This window comes from Pelophylax lessonae, assembly GCF_965119305.1.
Source record: "Pelophylax lessonae genome assembly, chromosome: 10".
Classification (NCBI taxonomy): Eukaryota; Metazoa; Chordata; class Amphibia; order Anura; family Ranidae; genus Pelophylax; species Pelophylax lessonae.
Window position 1 is genome coordinate 144,185,350 of NC_138777.1, and position 20,461 is coordinate 144,205,810.

General features: G+C 48.1%; 1 protein-coding gene across 3 annotated transcripts in view; it reads left to right on the forward strand.

Annotated features, from left to right (window-relative positions):
* The window catches only part of SPTBN2 (spectrin beta, non-erythrocytic 2), a 1,240,451-nt gene that overhangs the window by 973,546 nt on the left and 246,444 nt on the right, over window positions 1–20,461 (forward strand). For all 3 annotated transcript variants that reach the window (XM_082270338.1, XM_082270340.1, XM_082270339.1), the window contains 2 exons: window positions 6,417–6,661; window positions 6,747–6,885. In XM_082270338.1, coding sequence (XP_082126464.1) covers window positions 6,417–6,661; window positions 6,747–6,885 — 384 coding nt within the window. The remainder of the gene's footprint in view (window positions 1–6,416; window positions 6,662–6,746; window positions 6,886–20,461) is intronic.

Here is a 20,461-nt window from a genome sequence, read left to right on the forward strand (position 1 = left end):
TAAGAATTGGTCCGCAGACCAAGCCTCTAATAAAGCTCTCTTTGATTTGCCCTTTCAAGCAATCGCTTGTTTGGGGCTACCCTGGGTGACATCTTTAAGGTTATCACGGGGGGACAGTACCTTCCTGCCACAGTCAAGGAAAGGGAAGGAGCCTCGTTGCAGACTGGGGCCCTCCTTCTCAGCCCATAGAAAATTATTTTGTGCTTCTAGGATGGAGAATAAGGGAAATGGATCTTTTAAATCTTCCCCGGGAGGTTCCAAGCAACCTTGGTCAGGTTAGCCTAGAGCTAGCTTCCCTGGACCAGCAGACAAGACTCCTTCACTGTGAAAGTCTGCCGTCATCCACTATTGGGGTGGAGGGACGTCTTTGCGTGGTTTCCGGCCCAATGGACTTAGTGAGCGTCAAGATCCGCAAAATGTTTATTTTGGGGGTACCCAGAAAGGGGGGACAAAGGTTGTCCTTTTCAGGTATTTTAGGTTCTGATTCTCCTTGTGCGGATTTAATTCCTGCAAAGGTTCAGGTGATGTCTAAAACTACCTAAGGTCCCCCCTATCCCTGTCCATGGAATTGATTTACCTACGTCTAATTCTAATTCTGACTAGGGTGGTTCTTCCTCTGCACAAACTTCAGAGACCACAGGCCTTGATTCACTGGCTGCTGTCACATTTTGCATACAGGTTCGGAGTCTGGTGGTATCCACCTTCAAGGTTTTCCCTTATCCCGACACCTTTCATGGTATTATGAATGACCAATGGCGGCGCGTTAAGCACGTGCTAGTGCTGCCAAATTGCTTTAAATGCCGGTATCCTTTTGCTGATGAGGTTTCCAACCGTTGGACAGTGGTGCCTAAAGTGGACCGCCCTGTTTCCAGGTTAAAGAAATCTACTATTGTGCCTTTAGAATATTCCCCGTTTTTTTTTTATTTGCACTTTTATTCAAGGGGTGCGTTATCTGGCTCCTCAGAGGAGATCCCCGTTACCTCAGTGGGATCTCAATCTGGTGTTGTCTGTTCTTCAAAAGCCGCCTTTTGGGAATATTAGGGAGATTTCTCTGCTTTCCTTGTTGCAGAAGGTTGCCTCCTTAGTGGCTTCTACCTCTGCTCGCAGAGTATCTGAGTTGGCGGCGCTGTCCTGTCGTTCACCTTATTTGGTGGTCCACAGGGATAAAGTGGTCCTCTGACCTAATCTGTCTTTTCTCCCTAAGGTGGTGTCGGATTTTCACCTTAATGAAGTGAAGACATGAAGACCTCGTGTTGCCTTCCTTATGTTCTAAACCTATGCATCCCAAGGAAATTGCCTTGCACTTCTTGGATGTGGTCTGGGCGATGAGAGTTTATCTGAAGACTACTGAGTCCTTTAGAAAATCTGACTCTCTGTCCTTACGAATGGTCCTCGCAAAGGTTTGGCTGCATCTGCTGCGACCATTTCGAGAAGGATTAGGCAGATGGTTGTTCAGGCTTATTCCATCAAGGGTCGGGTTCCTCTTTTTCCTGTGAAGGCGCATTCTGCTAGAGCGCTGAGTGCCTCTTGGGCTTTTCTCCATCAGGCCTCTGTTCTACAAGTTTGTAAGGCAGCGACTTGTGCATCTGTGCATACCTTCACTAAATTCTACAAGGTAGAATTGTTGGCATCTTCGAATGCCTCTTTTGGCCGCAAGGTTTTGCAGGCTGCTGTTTCATAAGAGTAAGTTCTGTTCTCATAGGGGTCTTTTACCTGGGTGAGCTCCTGTTGTTTGGTTGAGCTTCATGTTACCCAGTTGGCTAAGTTTAGCCTTTGGAATATGTGTAACTTTCTGGTTGCGTTCTTCCCACCTCTCATGCCTACACTGCTTTGGGATGTCCCATTCAGCTGATGAAGATGAGTCTGCATCTGTCGATGATAGAGAAAATGCGATTTTTTTGTAAGATGTTCCCGTAAAATCTTTTTCTCTGAAGTCCATTTTACAGCAGCAGCACCCGCCCCTCTGTTTTGGGGATGGTTGTTTTCTTCACTGCTTGCAGCTAAACTGGTTTGCTGAGCTGAGTGTGGGTGGGTTATGCCTGCGGGGACAGCCCTGTGGGCATGTACATGTAAAATCTTTTACTGCCTAGACTACTCCTGCAGGGGACAGCTTAGCCCATTCAGCTGATGATGAGGCTGCGTCTGTCGATGGACTTAAGAAAAAAACATTGTAAGGTAAGGTCTTACAAAAAAATCATTTTTCTGAGTTCTTCAACGGACACAGTACTCATCCCTCTATGGCGTGCTTGCTACTAAACTGATTACCTAGAGCTGAGAGGGGGGTTATATACCAGCTGAGGATGGCCCTTGGGCGAAGCCAGGTATTTTTTGTTCTGCCTTGTCCTACTTCTGGAGGAGGCAATACAACCCAGTAGTTATGATTTATGGAGTGCTATGTCCGTCAAACTCAGAGAAATGGATTTTACGACAAGTTAAATGGCATCCTGCACAGTTCTCTCGCTAAGTCTGGTGAGAGTTTGCCAACAAGAGAGAAAGGGATTAGTCATAGGAAAGCCAAGGAGTGCTGGAGGGGGCTGGATGAGGGCGGAGATAACAGGAGACTGCAGAGATCCATGAGTATTCATGAAGAGAGGAGAAATGTGCAGGCAAGCCAAGCAGTAGTGTGTGTGTGTGTGTGTGTGTGTATAATTGTGTCTGTGTAAATAAAGGAAGTGAACAGTCAGCTGCCCACAGTTAAAATGGCTGCAGCCAGTTTTAGTGAAGGGAGATTTCTACAGCATATTTGGCAAGTATAGAATCACAGTATATATAAAATAATATGCAAAGTGGTGCGGGAAGCTTCAGAATGGCAGATGTTTTTTAACAAATTATTATGGATCCCCCGAAATGAAAATTCTGGCCTTAACAGAAACCGAAAATTCAGGATGCCCTTGCCGAAAACCGAAAATTACTTTTTTTTCCCCCCAAAGGAAAAATTGTAGGCTAGGTTAATTACCAATGGTATTTGTATTATGCAGCATGAGGGGGTTAATGTATTGCCACTGGTCACTGAATGATTAGTGACCGACCAGTGGCAGTTATTTAACCCCTTTGTGCTGCATTAGTGGCACCAGTGTCGGTGTTAAATTACACTGGTTGCACTGACACTGCTACTGGTTGCACTAATGCAGCACAAAGGGGTTAATTAACTGCCACTGGTCGGTCACTAATGCATCAGAGACCAGTGGCAATAAATTAACCCCCTCATGCTGCATAATACAAATACCATTGGTAATTAACCTCGCCTGCCCTGGGTTATAGAAGGCATTAAACTGGTACTGGGTTATAGAAGGCATTACACTGGTACTGGGTTATAGAAGGCATTACACTGGTACTGGGTTATAGAAGGCATTACACTGGTACTGGGTTTTAGAAGACATTATACTGGTCCTGGCTGGGATATAGAAGACATTATACTAGTCCTGGCTGGGATATAGAAGACATTATACTGGTCCTGGCTGGGATACAGAAGACATTATACTGGTACTGGCTGGGATACAGAAGACATTATACTGGTCCTGGGATATAGAAGACCTTATACTGGTCCTGGGATATAGGAGACATTTTACTGGGATATTGGAGACATTATACTGGGTCTAGAGGGCACAGTACTGGTATTGTGTTCTAGAGGAGAATGCCATAATTACAGTACAATAGAGACAGAGACAATACAGGAGTTGGCCGTCCTGGTCTTCTCCTAGTCCTATGATAGGAGCTGTCAGTCCCTGCACAGTCCAGACTGAACCTGCCTATCAGTGAAGTGTATAGAGCCGTTCTATGACACCGGGGAGCTGTAATCTCGCAGTAGGGCAGTTTCTCGTGCATACAGGGCTCTGGTCATAAAACATGGGGGCGCAGTAACTCGGTTCACTATAGTGACATCAGATCCCGCACACCACTTACCCAGCACTTCCCCAGAACTCAGGAGGGAAAAAGGCAGGTACTGCACGGCATGACATCACATCAATTCCTGCAAGGAAGGGGGGCGCAGCGCAGCACAGGTGAAGTGTGTATGAAGTATCACACTGGGCTGGCGAGCGGCCGCTAATGGCTGTAACTAAGTGAGCCCTTCACTTCCCTGTCAGCGGAGATATCCGCTCGCCCGCCCGGTGTGTTACTTCATACACACTTCACCTGTGCTGCGCGGCGCCCCCCTTCCTCGCGGTGGCCATTCATTTTGGCATCTTTAACCGTTTCCAGCCGAAATGGGATAGGCCACCTGGAAGACCTTGCACGCAGTTTGCCAAATACTCAGACAAGTCTTCCTTTGCATAAAGGTGTGCCTCCGCTTTCCAGAGTGGTGGTGGTTGTGCTGGGGTAATGCCTGCAGCTGCAGGTATCTCCCTGGTACCTTTTTTTTAGAGCCGGCAGTCGGCTTTCTGGAGATAACTGATGCGGCTCAGCAGCTGTTCGGCCGTTATACCTGCGAGCAAGAGCGGATGTCCCCCTGCGGCCTTCCTCCGCTCTGCCAGAGTCTCCCTTCCTACCGGGAGACCCGAGCAACCAGCCCCCATGTTCCTTGGCTGGTTAGAGTTCCGAACTAAGCCGAATTCAATATTGATCGGGTCTCTGATCATGTAAAGTTTACTTGGCTGCCGACGGTGCTGATTAAAAAAAAAAAAACTGTCAGTATTCTAAAATGCAGATTTTGGCATTTTGAATACTTGCATAGTTACCTAGTTTGCGAGGTTGAAAAAGACATCAGTCCATCCAGTTCAACCTATGATGAGTGTGTGTGTTTACTGTTAACCGTACATTGTATACCCCTGTATATTGTGGTCTTTAAGGTGCCCAACTAATAGTTTTTTTAAACTATCGATTCACCCTGCTGATACGACTGCTTGTTTTAGTGAATTCCACACCCTCACTGCTCTGACAGTGAAGAACCCCTTATGTATTTTATGGTTAAACCGTCTTTCCTCTAGTTTTAGTGAGTGGCCACGTGTCTTATTGTATTCCCTTTCTCTGAAGTGCAGTGGAGGGGTTTGGGGTCTTTTAGATCCCAGATCCCTCCATAAAGAGTTGTCACTGCCTGATACTGTCACAAGGGATTTGTACATTGCTTGTGACAGCAAAAAAGGAACCAGATTTTTTTTTTCCCCTGAGGAACAGTGCTAAAAATATAAAATAAAAATAAAAAAATCAGGGAAATTTTTTTTTTTTTTTAAAGCATCCCTGTGAGCTTGTGCACTAAAGAAAACGCATGCGTAAGTCGCGCCTGGAAACGATGTTCAAATCACACATGTTAGGCATTGCCGCGATCGTCAGAGCGAGAGCAATAATTCTAGCAAAAGACCCCCTCTGTAACTCTAAACTGGTAACGGTTACATTTTTTTAAACCATTGACTATGGAGATTTTTAAGTACCGTAGTTTGTCGCCATTCCACGATTGTGCGCGATTTTAAACCGTAACGCGTTGGGTATTTACTCAGCATGACATCCTCTCACAGTATACAAAAAATTTGCGATAACTTTACTGTTTAGTTTTTTAAATTCAGTAAAGTTCATTTTTTCCCCCCAAAAAAACTATGCTGGCCGCATTGCTGGATTGTGGGACAGGTGACTGTGTGTTTATTAAAAGTCAGCAGATTAACTTCATTGTTCTCTGTTGACCTTCAACAAAATGGTGCAACACGACTTCTTGTTGCATTAATGAGATCGGTAAAAGATGGCTTCAGCTCCTGTTCTCCACCCGTAGAGAACTCCTCAGACCCATTTCACACTTTTTGGGGCTTAATCATTAAGACCATTTACACACCACATATACATTTATGCAACAGGGAGTCAGTGTCTGTGTGCAGATAGCCACCGTTTTGTTGAAGCCTGACAAGCTGTTTCTTTCTGTCTTGCATCACTCTCTTCACACGCTTGATCTGACGGACGCAGGTTTAGAGGGGCATTCCAGCGATACTTTTTTCATTGTTTTACTGTTAGCCTGTTGGGTTTGTCTAGCAGTTTAATTGTTTGGGCCAATGTGAGAATGCATATTTTATACCTGGCCAATCCCAGGGAAAGAAAATCAATTTAGTAGCCCCCGCTGCAATAATACTTCCTGTCTTCTTTGTCCCGTACCGAGTGGTTGCCCTGCTGCATAGTAACCATAGTTGGTCACCCACTCGGCACTAATGTCTTCACGGAAACCCTTTGCATTTTTTCAGTGAATGCAAGGCATTCTATGATTGGATGAGGTGTTCTTTGATTGGTGCTAGTATCGATTGGGTGACTCCCTGTGCTTAAACTGCAGGGCAGCCGCTTGGCTAAGACAGCAAGGAACATGGTGATCGGAGTGGCTAATGCAGTAATTCTCTGCTTCCACAGATATTGGTCGCATATGGAATATGCGTACTTGAACTGGTAAAGAACTGTAAAAATGTTTGTATTAAGTCTGTTTAGCTGTTTCTGTCTTAACCTTTTAGGTGAAGCAAGTTCAAGAGGATGCATCGCGACTTCAGAAAGCTTATGCAGGTGAAAAAGCTGCAGACATCCATAGGCATGAACAAGCAGTGACTGAAGCCTGGGGAGATCTGCAGGATGCAAGCGGTGCCCGACGTCAGCTCCTCCTGGACACAGTAGAGAAGTTCCGGTTCTTCAGGATGGTTAGAGATCTTATGTTGTGGATGGATGATATCAACTTGCAGATTGATGCTCAGGAAAAACCAAGGTAAGACCTCGGGGGTTTTTTTTTTTTTTCTTTCTGTCTGTAATCTTGACAAAACTCAAAGTGTTTTACATTTTTCTTTGAGCAGAGATGTATCCTCGGCTGATCTGGTTATAAAAAATCACCAAGGCATCAAGGCAGAAGTTGATGCTCGAGCAGACAGTTTTACTACTTGCATAAACCTGGGAAACACTCTCCTCGAAAAAAACCACTATGCCTCCGACAAGGTACTTCTTCACATACAATTATATTATGTAAGATTTGATGGAAGAACTGCTTTTACCAATACAAACTAGAAGAGCACAGTTTTCTTTTTTAGATAGAGTAGGGACTAACTACTCTAAAATCCTTTTCGCATCTATTGAGAAACACAGCTTGGATACAGGAAGAATAGGGGTTGTACTGCTGTCCAGGGCCGCATTAAGAGCATCATGGGCCTGGTGCTTCAGATTTTGGTGGGCATTTTTATAGAAATAAAATAAAAAAAAAAATGTTTTTGCTAAAACAAATTACATTTTCTCTCACCAGTAACACCAGCCATGCAGCCTCCTAGCACCAGTAACACCACCAATAACACCTACTGTGCAGTCTCCCACCAGCAGCAACACCAGTAACAGCTGCCATGCAGTGTCTCACCTGGGGACAGCTGCCATGCGGTGTCTCACCTGGGGACAGTTGCCATGCGGTGTCTCACCTGGGGACAGCTGCCATGCGGTGTCTCACCAGGGGACAGCTGCCATGCGGTCTCTTAAAAGCAGCAGGCAGTATCTCGTGCACACTATCTGCTTGCTGCAGGGACAGCTCAGTGTCCCCTAGCAGACCTGCATTGAAGACCCCAGTCCTCTCTGGACTCCTGGCAGCCTCTTAACTCCTTGTACACAGGCGCCTGCCTCACAGTTCACTGCAAAACAGTAGTGATGTCACCCCCAAGCACACAGCTTAGCCGTGCCTGTGGCCCTAGGGCTGTTGGTACACTCAGCCATTCAGACCACATACAGGCCACAGTGAACGCAAATTAAACCATCTCGCCAGCAGAGCCTACATCTACACTCGCCCTCTTCCCAGTGGGTGGGATTTAGATATCAACGCAGAGCTGCCCTGCACAGGTCACGTCTCTCCTCCACCTGCAAACCCCCTCAGGACTCTGCCCAAATGGGTAGAAGGGACATGGCCTGCATAGTTAAAAGTCAAACAAATCCCTAGAGCCCCCACCCCTCCTAAGATGGTATGGACGTGTGCAAATGCCTTGAGGTATTGATCAGACCAAGTTCTACAGATGGGAGTTGTGATCATTTTGAGTACTGCACTGGAAGCTGCAGGATTGCGATGTGGCCACCCAAAAGCACAACAATGCATGCCCCTTTGTGCAGGCACCCACTCGACAATGATGTGAACAAAGCCCTGACAGCCAGTTGAGTTGTGGTGCCAGCTGCCCGAGGGCAATCAAATGTGACAGAAGAGTACTCACTGGCTGCTATCTGTGGGTGGCTTTGATTTCTGGGACGCAGCCCAGAACAAAGTCGTGTTGGGACAGATTTTTTTAAATCGGTGATTGTCCCAGCAAAATTAGGAAAGTTGGCGACTATGGACCTGTTTTTGCAGTGTTGCCAGCCCCCTACAACTTTTTCAACTGACGAATCATAGACCATTTACTGACAGAGCACATTTATTAACAATCTGAAATATGACATAAACTCCCATTGGAAACTAAAAGAACTGACTTTTAAAGTATATAAGCAATATGTAAATATTAACAATGCCTTTAACAAGTAAATCTGCTTGGCCTTTTAATGAAAAATCAAAACAATGTGAGCATGACTAGGATTATGATGGACCTGGGGAACTCCAGGGTGGAGCCAAAAAAAGTCCTATGGCACACATAGCGCGCCGTAGCAAATAATGGTTGTGGTTTTAATGTGTGTAACTCTGGGAACGGCTTAAAGTTGAAAGAATAAAGCAGAGTTCCACCCGTTTTTTGCATTTATTAACAGTCAGCAGCTACAAAAAGTGTAGCTGCTGACTTTTAATAAACACACACTCACCTGTCCCAGGATCCAACGATGCTGCCGGCGGGAGCCTCGGTTATTTCTCTCCCTCTTCTCCCCACGACACCAGCATTACTAGTGTGCGCACGCGGCTGTGACAGCTTGCGGCTTCACAGCCAGGGGCGACTTGCGCTGTGCATCCTGAGTGGACGGGCAATCTTCTGGGACCTATGTACAAAAGGAGAGAATTTGGTTTTTGAATGAGGCATGTACAGCATGGCTAAAAAATGAGACAAAATAAATGATGTATATATTAATTGTATTGAACTGTAAATGGCATAGCATAATCACATTGATACCTATATAGATCTGTGAACATATAGATAACATCTTCTGGGACATGTGACGTGTCCCAGAAGATTGCTGGGAGAGAGGGGAGAGTAGAACTCCTGCTCGAGCTGCCTAGGCGGCCCGAGCGGCAGAGCGAGCGGGTACCTGTCAAATTTAGGTACCTGCTCCCCCCCCCCCCCCCAAAAAAAAAAATGACATGCCAAATGTGGCATGTCAGGAGGCCCTAAAGCGAAAGTTCCACTTTTGGGTGGAACTCCACTTTAAACAGAATCTTAGTCACTATATACACTGCGCACTCATGCCACAGTACCCACATAATACTCGTTTTCATTCCTATTAATATTAGAAGGCCACAGTCTCTGCGTTTAAAGTGTAACTAAAGACAAAGCTTTTATTTATTTTTTTTATTTTGGATAGAGTAAGGGAGGGTTAGCCTGGGTTTAAACTACTGCCTTGTGGGAGCCACCACAATTCCTGTGTGGGTTCCCACATCGCATCTTCCAGCAGGCAGTTCACACTGCCCTTTGCGAACCACTGTCGGTGTCAAAACAAAGTTAACCACTTCTGGACCGGAAGGATTTACCCCCTTAAAGAGGAAGTAAACCCTCCTCTGCAACTTGTACCTATAGGTAAGCCTATAATAAGGCTTACCTGTAGGTACTGTAAATATCTCCTAAACGTGTACCGTTTAGGAGATATTTAGCTTGCATGCAGCCAGTGACATCACTGGCGCATGCGCTCTGAAGGAACGGCCGCTCGTGCCGTTACTTCAGTGCCAAGTGCCGTGAAAGTCGGCTCCCACGCGCATGCGCGGGAGTGACGTCACCGCGGCTCCAGCCAATCAGATGGCCGGATGCCGCAAAGCAGGAAGAAGAGTGACCGAACATGTCGCCTGTGAGGGAGGTGAGCAAGCTGCACTGCGGAGCTTCATTCGAAGGTATGTATTTCATAATGAGCTAGTATGCGATGCATACTAGCTCCTTATGTGTTTGTCTTTCAGGTGTTTGTTTTTTTTTAAAAAACCAACCTCTTTAATGACCAGGCTGTTTTTTGCAATTTGGCACCGTGTGACTGTAACTGCATATTGCGCAGTCATGCAATGCTGTACCCAAAATAAATTTACGTCCTTACAAATAGAGCTTTCTTTTGGTGGTATTTGATAACCTCTGCAAACTGTTTGAGAAAAATTTAAATTTCTCTTACGTCCTCTGACAGTCGCCGCCCACTCATTCAGTCTTCACCAATGGATATTGACCTCTTATCCATAGGAGCAAGCTATTCATAAGACTTATTAAAAACAAAGTAATTTACATAGACACACGTATGGGGGCTGTCCCACTAGTCCAATACCCCCCTTCTATCAGCATTCCCAACTCAGTTTGTCTTCTGCCTAGTTAGGAATAAGATAGGCTCTCCCTGTGCTGGGGCTACAGTCCCAGCTTTCTTATTTCTAATTATTACTTTATTTTCTGCTTAGTGTTTTTTCTTTACACTAGTAGCGTTTTTATTTGTTTCCTGCGCTTAGTTAGTCGGATCTTCGGAAGACTACGGCGTTTGCTGAGCTGGGAGTCGGACTGGTCGTCCTGGTGCTCCAGGACAGAGGGCCTTATGGAATCCCAGCCCGCCATCGAGCGTATAGCCAGGGCCGGCCTTTGGGGTGTGCAAGCTGTGCGGCCGCACCGGGCGCCATGGGCAACAGGGGCGCCTTGCGGCCATCACAGCTCGCAGACTGTGAGTAGCAGTTAGTTACTCACATCAGTGGAGTCCGACTGTCCGAACGCGTCACAGCAGCAATCGCTGCCAGATCCCCCTGCGACTGGGTGAAGTTACGCATCGCATCGGCACCTGAAAAAAAATGGCTGCTGCTGGCCCCCGAAAGGCACACTGCACATGCGCCGCTGCTGCTCGGGAGAGCCCGAACACGCTCGGCTACTCTCGGGCAGCCGGCGCATGCGCAGTGGCATCTAAGCGCCGGGAGGCGCCATTTTTAAATGCAAAGCCACCGTCCACCGAACGGTAAGTCACTGAGCCCTGTGCTGTGTATCTACTTTTAAGAGAAATAATACAAGATAAAAAGTATTTAGCCTAGACAATGAAGTGGAGGATATAAGGGACTTAACATAAGGAGAGAAAAAAAAAAAAGAAGTAAAATACAATAAAATAATATATAAAAATAGTATGTTTACTACATAATTGCATTGGTAATGGCAGTTACATACATGTATGGTATGTAATGTAATGTATCATGTATGTAATGTAATGTATGAATGTAATGTATACATGTATGTAATGTATGCATGTATGTAATTGCCATTTAGGTTTAGGTGACCAGGGGGCGAGGGGTGAAGATGGGGGGGGGGGGCCCAGGCGCCCCAGGATTAGCTCGCACAGGGCGCCTGAACACCTAAGGCCAGCCCTGCGTTTAGCATGCTATGCGTACGCCCTGGCCTCGCAAACGACCTGTCCCTGTCCTCAGGGACGAAAGCCCGCGAGGTTGCCACCTCGCTTGGACGTCTCAACCACGGCTCCGTGCGTTGCTAGAGTCCTGTATTTTTGGCTGACGGCACCCCCCACCACCTGGGGTGGGAGGCTTCCCGTCGCTGAGAGGCGCCCACAACATCTGGTATGGTAAGTACATTCTGTGTGGGGCCTCTGTCTGGGGATGGCAGTCTGCTAGGTCTGTGTTATTCCCTCATGTCTGTGTGTATGGGGCTCGCCTTACTCCCGATCCCTGCGGGTGCTCTACCGCGTCTGGGACGCTATGTGGGGGGTTGTGGGGGTCCCTACCCTCAGTGACACTGTTGTGACTGTGCTGGGTGCAGACATGCATGGGCAACCCGCAGCGGTGAAAAAACGCGGGTCCGACATTTTAGGTGTGGGCGGTTGCTTAGCTTCACTGTGGGCACTTCTGCAGCTCTCTGTGTAGTGTTTTTTTGGCGCCTTTGGGCGCCATCTTGTGTGTGGCAAGGTGTTTCGTCTTTGCACATGTTCGGCGGCCATTTTCCCAGAGCCTCCTATTGTTTTCTATGGGCAACCATTTTCCTTTAGTCTGTGTCCTGTTCAGCCTCATGCGGTGTGACATCACTTCCTTCTTCTTACAGAGAGAGATTGTAAGCCTGCATGGTAACACTTATTGGGGTCTGTTCTTGCTGTTTTGTGGGGAATATCTCTAGCTATCAGTTCTATTCCTGCCTGAGGGGTTTTCAGTATAGTCCCTAATAGCGGTGCATTGAGGCAGGATCGCCGTGTTTTGCGATTTAACCACTTGCCGACCGCCGCGAGTAGATTTACTGCGGCGGTCAGCCCCTCACAGGCAAAGTGACGTAAATCTACGTCACTAGCCTGTGAGGCTCTGAGGACCCGATGTCCGCCGCTCACTCTGCGATCGTCGGGGGAGAGGGAGAAAGTCAGGCAGCTTGTGTAAACAAGCTGCCTTTCATTCTCCCCTGTGTAGAGACACCGATCATACGGTTCTACTATGTAGGACCGTTGATCAGTGTAACTACAGCTCAACAGACAGCCAATCGCAGTTAGAATCACGCCCCTAGGGACACACACAGCCCCTCCCTCTCAAATAAAGTTAACCCCTTCACTGCCAGTGTATTTTTACAGTAACAGTGCATATATATAGCACTGATTACTGTAGAAATGTCACTGGCAACCCCAAAAGTGTCAAAAATGTCAGTCAAGGGTCCGATCTGTCCGCCGCAATGTCGCAGTACCGCAAAAAATATCGCAGATCGCCGCCATTACGTGTTAAAAAAAAAACAACAAAAATGACAAAAGTCTTTCCCTTTGTTAGTAAACGCAATAACTTTTGCGCAAACCAATCAAAATACGCTTTTTGCGATTTTTTTTTTTTTTTTTTTAACCAAACATAGGTAGCATAAAACAAATTGGCCGAAAATGTTAAAAAATTTTGATTTTTACTTTTTTTTTTTTTGGGGAATTTCATATAAAAAAATGTGAAAAATATTGTTATTTTTGCAAAATTGACGCTCTTTTTTTGTTTATAGCGCGTGATCAAAAAATCGCACAGGTGATCAAATACCACCAAAAGAAAGCTCTGTTTGTGGGAAAAAAAGGACGTCAAATTCATTTAGGTACAGCGTCGCACGACCGCGCAATTGTCCGTTAAAGTCTCGCAGTGCCGAATCGCAAAATACCTCCTGGTCAGGAAGGGGGTAAAATCTTCCGGGGCTTAAGTGGTTAAAGGGCCAGCACCAAAAAGTTTTTTATGGAGTCCCAGGACAGCAAATTTCTCCCAGCTTTAGTGGGATGACTCGGGCTCCTCTGAATCATCTGCTTTTACTGCTGCACTTGCGACTTTAGCGTCCAAAGTGGATCTTTTGATGGCTGAACGGGATACTAGAAAAAGGCCTAGGTTTTCTCACTCTTCTGATTTTGAGTCTGACATGGTTGCCGTAGATAGTGTACCCCTTGAGGGGTCTCATTCATCCCTGTCTGACGGGAAGGCGGAGGACGAGGAGGGGGATGATTCCCCCCTTGGGCGACCAGAGAACGCGCTGCTATGTCTGCGCTGATTACCGCTGTAAAAGATGCACTACATTTGGAGGATGAGCCCAACCCACCGGGTAAGCGGTCCTCTTTTGGGACCCACGGATCCCAAAAAGCGGCACAGGTGTTTCCTTGTCCTGCTGAGTTTCACGAGATGGTGAATGAACAATGGCGCAATTTGAAGCACAATTTTGTGGTGCCTAAACGGTTTCAACTCCGTTACCCCTTTGCGTCTCCTACAGATTTGCGCTGTTCTGTGGCTCACACGGTGTCTAGATTGAAACGGGCCACTCTGGCACCCACGGAGGATTCTCCGGTGTTTAGGGACCCTACGGATAGGCGGTTGGAATCTCTCACCCGCCACACCTATATGGTGGCGGTTTCCTTGCTGAAACCTATTTTCGCCTCCATCATGGTGTCTCAAGCTGTGGCAGATTGGACCAAGGTGCTTAGGGGCGCACCCTTGTGGCTGACTCTGCCCCTCCTGCTACTTTGGAGATGGTGGACCAAATTAGCCAGGCGGTTATGTACCTGTGACGCAGCCTTGGATGAGGCCCCTTTGGCCACACGCCTATCTGGTGTCGCGGTGCTTAACCATCGCTTGGTTTGGCTGAAGAGCTGGTCGGCTGACCAGACTTCCAGGAAGACGGTGTCGGACATCCCTTATGCGGGGATTCGTCTTTTTGGGGAATCCCTGGACGAATTGGTTAAAGGAGTCACTGGGGGCAAGAGCACTCTGCTGCCCCACAATCCTAAGGGTAAGTTCTTCGAAGGTAAGCGGGGCCCTTCCTTTAAACCGAACCAGGGGTCCTTTCATGCCTTCAAAGCACAAGACAAGGGGAAACCCTTTAAGGGCCATGGTGGCCAGAGGAAGCCTTGGGCGGGCAAGTCAAAAGCCGCCCAGGCTGGAACGGCGGCCCAGTCCCCCTCAACCCAAAGGGGCGCCCTCACCCGTTCCAGGGGTGGGGGGACGTCTGCGTGGTTTTCTCGAACCTTGGCTGCTCCGGATTCCGGACAGGTGGGTTCAGGAAATCATTCGATCAGGCTACAAGATTGAATTCCTTTCGCGGCCAGCGGACAGGTTCTTTCCCTCAAAACTTCATTTGACCACAGATCGGTTGCAAGATCTTCACAAGGCGGTTCAGGATCTTCTCGCCCAGGGGATGATAGTCCCAGTGCCGCATCGGGACAGATTTCGGGGGTTTTCCTCAAATCTGTTCACTGTGCCCAGAAAGGAGGGCAAGGTGCGTCCGATTCTGGACTTGAAAGCTCTGAACCGCTTCGTGCGTGTTCAGAAATTCCGCATGGAATCACTCCTTTCGGTGGAAGCCTCCCTGAGCCTGGGAGATTTCCTGGCTTCCATCGACCTCAAGGATGCGTATTTACACATCTCCATATTCGAAGGTCATCAGAGGTACCTCCGATTCGCAATTGCGGAGGAACACTATCAGTTTGTAGCGTAAAGCCCTGTACACACGTACCGATCGTCGGCCGAACGATCGGCCGTCTTTTGTCCAGGGCTGTCGTGTCTGTTGAAAACTGCAAAAGACTGCACATGAATTTTGTCGGCCAACAACAGCCGACTGCAGAAGTGATGTCATGTGATGGTTAACTTTCCGTGTGTTTTTTCTTTTCTGAGCATGCCCAGTCTTGCAAATCTGCTGTCTGTCAGCCAAAATCTGTACTGACTGGCGAACAATCTGCCGTTCTGGTGTTGGCCTACAAAAATTTTAATGCCTGCACGACAGATTCTGTTCGGCCGAAAATGCGCTGTCGGAAGCTTCATACTAACAAGCCTACAATCGGTCGGCGGCCGAATATTCGCGGCCGACAATCGGTACGTGTGTACGGGGCTTTACCTTTCGGTCTCGCTTCGGCTCCACGGGTGTTTACCAAAGTGTTGGCTCCTGTTTTGGGCCTGTTACGGGCACAGGGCATTGCTATCTTGGGATATCTGGACGATCTCCTGTTAAGGTCGAGTGCCAATCAGAGACTGCTGCGCAATCTGTCCAGTACGGTTCAGACGCTCCAGGAGTTCGGGTGGACCATCAACGTTCAGAAGTCGACTTTGTCTCCTTCGGTTCGTCTCCCCTAATTGGGGATGGTCCTGGACTCCGCCCAAGCGAAGGTGTTTCTGCCGGAGGACAAGCTCCGAGCCCTGCAGGACGAGGTCAGGTCCCTCAGGGACAACGAGTCCTTGTCACTCAGGACCTGTATGCGGTCCTTGGGGTTGATGGTGTCAGCCTTCGAGGCGATACCGTTTGCACAGTTTCACACGCAGTCTCTCCAGGCGGAGATACAGGCCAGATGGGACAGGCTTCCTCAGTCCTTGGACCTGAGGGTATCTTTGAGTCGCCAAACCAGAGTGGATCTTCTGTGGTGGCTCCGGCCGTAGCAGAGGGGAAGTCCTTCCGGCCGTTGCTGTGGACGGTGATTACCACGGATGCCAGCCTGTCGGGCTGGGGTGGCGTTCTGGGCACCCTGTCTGCCCAAGGCACTTGGTCAGTGGAGGAATCCTCTCTGCCGATAAACATCTTGGAATTGAGAGCGATCAGGCTGTGCCTGCTCCATTGATTGGATCGTCTACGGGGCCGCCCTGTACGGGTGCAGACGGACAATGCCACTGCGGTATGTCTTGGTACGCCGACGTCATTCAACTGGCCTTCGAGCCTCCATGGCGGCTACCGGTACAAGACGATCTACTGTCTCAGGGACCGATCTTCCATCCTGCTTTACAGTCGCTGGCTTTAACGGCATGGCTGTTGAAAGCCAGGTCCTGAGAGACAGGGGTCTCTCATCGGAGGTCATTCCTACCCTGCTCAAGGCTAGGAAGGCCTCTTCTGGTAAGATCTATTACCGTACCTGGAAGGCTTATTTTGCCTGGTGTGAATCCAGGGACGTCCCTCCTCGCTGCTCCTCGGTGGCGAGGGTGTTGGCTTTCCTGCAAACTGGTGTGGACCAGCGCCTTGCGTTGACCACGATTAAGGGCCAGTTATCTGCACTGGCTGTCCTTTTCCAGTGCCCCTTGTCGTCTAACTCTTTGATTCGCACCTTTATTCAAGGTGTGCGTCATTTGGCCCCTACTCGGAGGGCGCCTTTACCTCCTTGGGACTTGAACTTGGTTCTGTCTGTTTTGCAATGTCCTCCCTTTGAAAACATCAGGGAGATTTCTTTGCCTCTGCTGTCACAAAAGGTTGTCTTTCTGGTGGCGATCACTTCTGCCCGCATCGTCGGAGTTGGCGGCCCTGTCTTGCCGCTCCCCTTACCTCGTGGTTCATAGGGATAAGATGGTCTTGCGACCTAACCAGTCCTTCCTTCCTAAGGTGGTTTCTGATTTTCACCTTAATGAGGTTTTGCCTTCGCTGTGTGCGAATCCTAAGCATCCTAAGGAGTTTGCTTTACATTCCTTGGATGTTGTCCGGGCGATCAAGGTTTACCTGTCGTCCACTGAATCCTTTAGGAAATCGGATTCTCTTTTTGTCCTTCCTGAGGGACCTCGGAAGGGTATGGCTGCGTCTGCGGCAACCATTTCTAAATGGATCAGTCAGACGATTGTACAGGCCTATTCGCTTGGGGACCGAGGAAAGTTCTCTGTACTGCAGTGCCTTAAGTGGACCCTGGTTTTGCGGGTCCCTGGCTGTTGGGGTTGTTTTCCCCTTGTTTATTTGCTTTCCTGGGTTTTTGTTACAGTTGAGCTTTTTTTGTTACCCAGATGATTTACTTTTCTGTTCGAGTAAGGTTCCTTTCTCTGACTTGGGTGCTGCGTTGCCTTTGTGACGGTTACGTTTCCCACCCCTCATGTCTACACTGCTTTGGGACATCCCATTGGTGAAGACTGAATGAGTGGGCGGCGACTGTCAGAGGACGTAAGGGAAAACTGAATTTTTGTAAAATCTTACCGTAAAATTCCTTTCTCTGAGTCCTCTGACAGTCGCCGCCCCGCCCCTCTATTGGGGTTCTTTTGGACTTTAACTGCTTGCTACCAAACTGAGTTGGGAATGCTGATAGCAGGGGGGTATTGGACCAGTGGGACAGCCCCCATAGGTGTGTCTATATAAATTACTTTGTTTTTAACAAGTCTTATGCCTAGCTTGCTCCTATGGATAAGAGGTCAATACCCATTGGTGAAGACTGAATGAGTGGGCGGCGACTGTCGGAGGACTCAGAGAAAGGAATTTTACGGTAAGATTTTACAAAAATTCAGTTTTTCTACTTTTTCTTATAAAAAATATCCAATAAACGCCATTTTTGTCATACATTTAGGCCAAATGTATTCAGCTACACGTCTTTAATTAAAAAATAAAATAAAAACTTAAGCATATATTTTTATTGGTTTGCGCATAAAGTTATAGCGTCTACAAACTATGGTGTATATACTGGCATTTGCATAGCTTTTACTTTCTGACTGCCTATCTCATTTCCTAAAGTGCTAAAATTGCTGGGCAGTACAACCCCCCCCCCCCCCCCACACACACACAAATTGCCCCTTTTTGGAAAATAGACACCCCAAGGAATTTTCTGAGAGGCATGTTGAGCCCATTGAACATTTCATTTTCTTTGTCACAGGTGTTTGAAAAATGACAAATATATATATATACACAAAGTTGTCAATGAAATGATATATTGCATACACATGCCATAGGTATATGTGGAATTACACCCCGAAATACATTCTGCTGCTTCTCCTGAGTATGAGGATACCCCATGTGTGATACTTTTTGGCAGTCTAGCCGTGTACAGGACCCCGAAAACCAATCACTGCCTTCAGGCTTTTTAAGGGCATGAATTGTTGATGTCACTCCTCACCAGGGCTGTGGAGTCGGTAGATAAATGTTCCGACTCCTCAGTTTTTTGTACTTCCGACTCCTCTGTATTAATATGTATTAATCTTTCGACACTGACTTGGGTGGGTGGCATTGCAGTAACTATTCTGGCCACATCACTAACGATCTCTGGATAAACCAGGATGGCTTCTTCAACAGTCCTTTATAAAACTCCTGTTGGAATTTTTTTATTTGGACATTTACTGGTTCTGTATTGCTTATGCGACGTCGCTTTCCTTTAGCAACTTCCATTTTCTCTTACGTCCTCCGACAGTCGCCGCCTCTTCATATTCGTCACATATGGGGTATTAGACTTTGCTCCGAAGGAGTAGCTAGGCAACAGAATATGTTAACAATAAAGCTTTAACATATCCCACCCTCAAGGGGTGGTCCCCTCAGTCAATACCCTCCTACTTCCTGCAACCATATCTCAGTTTTAATGTCTAGCTTGTCAGGAGTGGCTGGCTCTCTCTGTGCTGGGACTTTTTGTCCCAGACTCTTTCTTCTTTTTGATATTTTGTTTGAGTTTTCTCTCTACCTTTACTTAGCTGTTATTTTTGTCAGCATTAGTTAGTTCTTCGGACGAAGAGGATCATGCGGACTGGGTCTCGGGCTGATCCCCCTGGTCGCAGGTCGTGGGTCAGTGGCTTCCCAGTCTGCCATCGAGCGTTCAGCCAGGTAACGCTCCTGGCACAGTGAACGACCCATCCCTGTTCGGTGCAGGGATGATTGGTGAGGTGGCTACCTCACCGGACGCTGTGCGGTTTCTGAACCGCCATTGTGTGCGTCTTGAATTGCGACTCTCCCTGCCTCATGTGCAGCGGCTTGTTCGCCTGTGCGGGTTCCCCACGCCATGTGAGGTAAGTGTATCTATGTGGGGACCTGTCTGTCTGGGGGGGGTCTCAGTCTGGGACTGTGTAACCTGCCTTTAATCACACTGCTTGTCTCCCTATCTCTCGGCTGCATGCTGTGGGCTGCAAGGGGGGGGGGAGCTGTATGACACTGAGTATGTCAGGCTGGGCAGTGTGAGGAGCTGTGTGCTGTGGGGCATGTTTTTAATGGCATGTTGGGGCATATACAGCGATCGCTGCGGCGATCTAACATGTATCCATATAATGGGATAATATTGTGTGTGATTTTATGCACTGTGGAGCGGCGATTTCGGCGCCAAACGACGCCATTTTACCGGCGCCCGCTCCGGCCGCATGGTTTACATGCACGGCGGCCATTTTCTTGTAGCCTCCATAGGCTTACATAGAGCGTCCTGGCAGCATCACTTCCTCTCTCCTGGAAGCACCGATCGAGGCAGCAGCAGCAGCGGAGTCTCCTCAGGTTTTATCCTTCTATTCCTGTGTTCCATTGCCTGTATTCAGTCTGTATATTCCCTGTGGGGGTCTCATTGTGCCTGAGTGTGGTGCGGTGGGCTGCGCTTGCCGCGCTTGCTGTAAGGGGGCAGTTAACCCTTGGTTGTCTGGCATACAGGGGCAATGGATTCTCAGGAGGGCAAGTTTCCCACAGTATTGGTGGAAAGCCAGGGGACCGCTGTTTCCCCCCCAGGGGGGGATTTAGCCACTATTGTGGCTGGCCTTGCTGCACAGGTGCAAATGCTGGTGGCTGCTCAATCTACTAAACGGCCCAGAGTTGCTCTGTCCTCTGATTCTGAGGGTGAAGGTGATGGGGCTGTTCTGGCGGGGACCCCCCTATCGGGGTCCCGCTCCTCTCTTGATCTAGTGGGGTCTGAGGTAGAGGCTGAAGTTGAGGGGGTTGATAATTCTCCCCCTGGCTCGCCTGAAGAGCTTGCAATCATGGATGAGTTGATTGCTTCCATTAAGCAGACGCTACGTTTGCAGGACGAGGTGTGTCCCCCAGCTGCCTTGGCGGCTTATGGGACGCAGAGAAAACGCAGGACGCCGCAGGTTTTTCCCTGCAATGCTGATTTTCAGCGCGCTGTTAAGGACCAATGGCGCGATTTGCGCAAGCCTTTTGCGGTACCAAGTAAATTTAAGCTGCGTTATCCTTTCTCGCCTGCCACTGATGAACGGTGGTGTGTGCCTCCGCCAGTGGATCATGCTATTGCGGTTTTGAACAAAGCCACTGCGATCCCTGCAGAGGGATCCCCTGTTTTC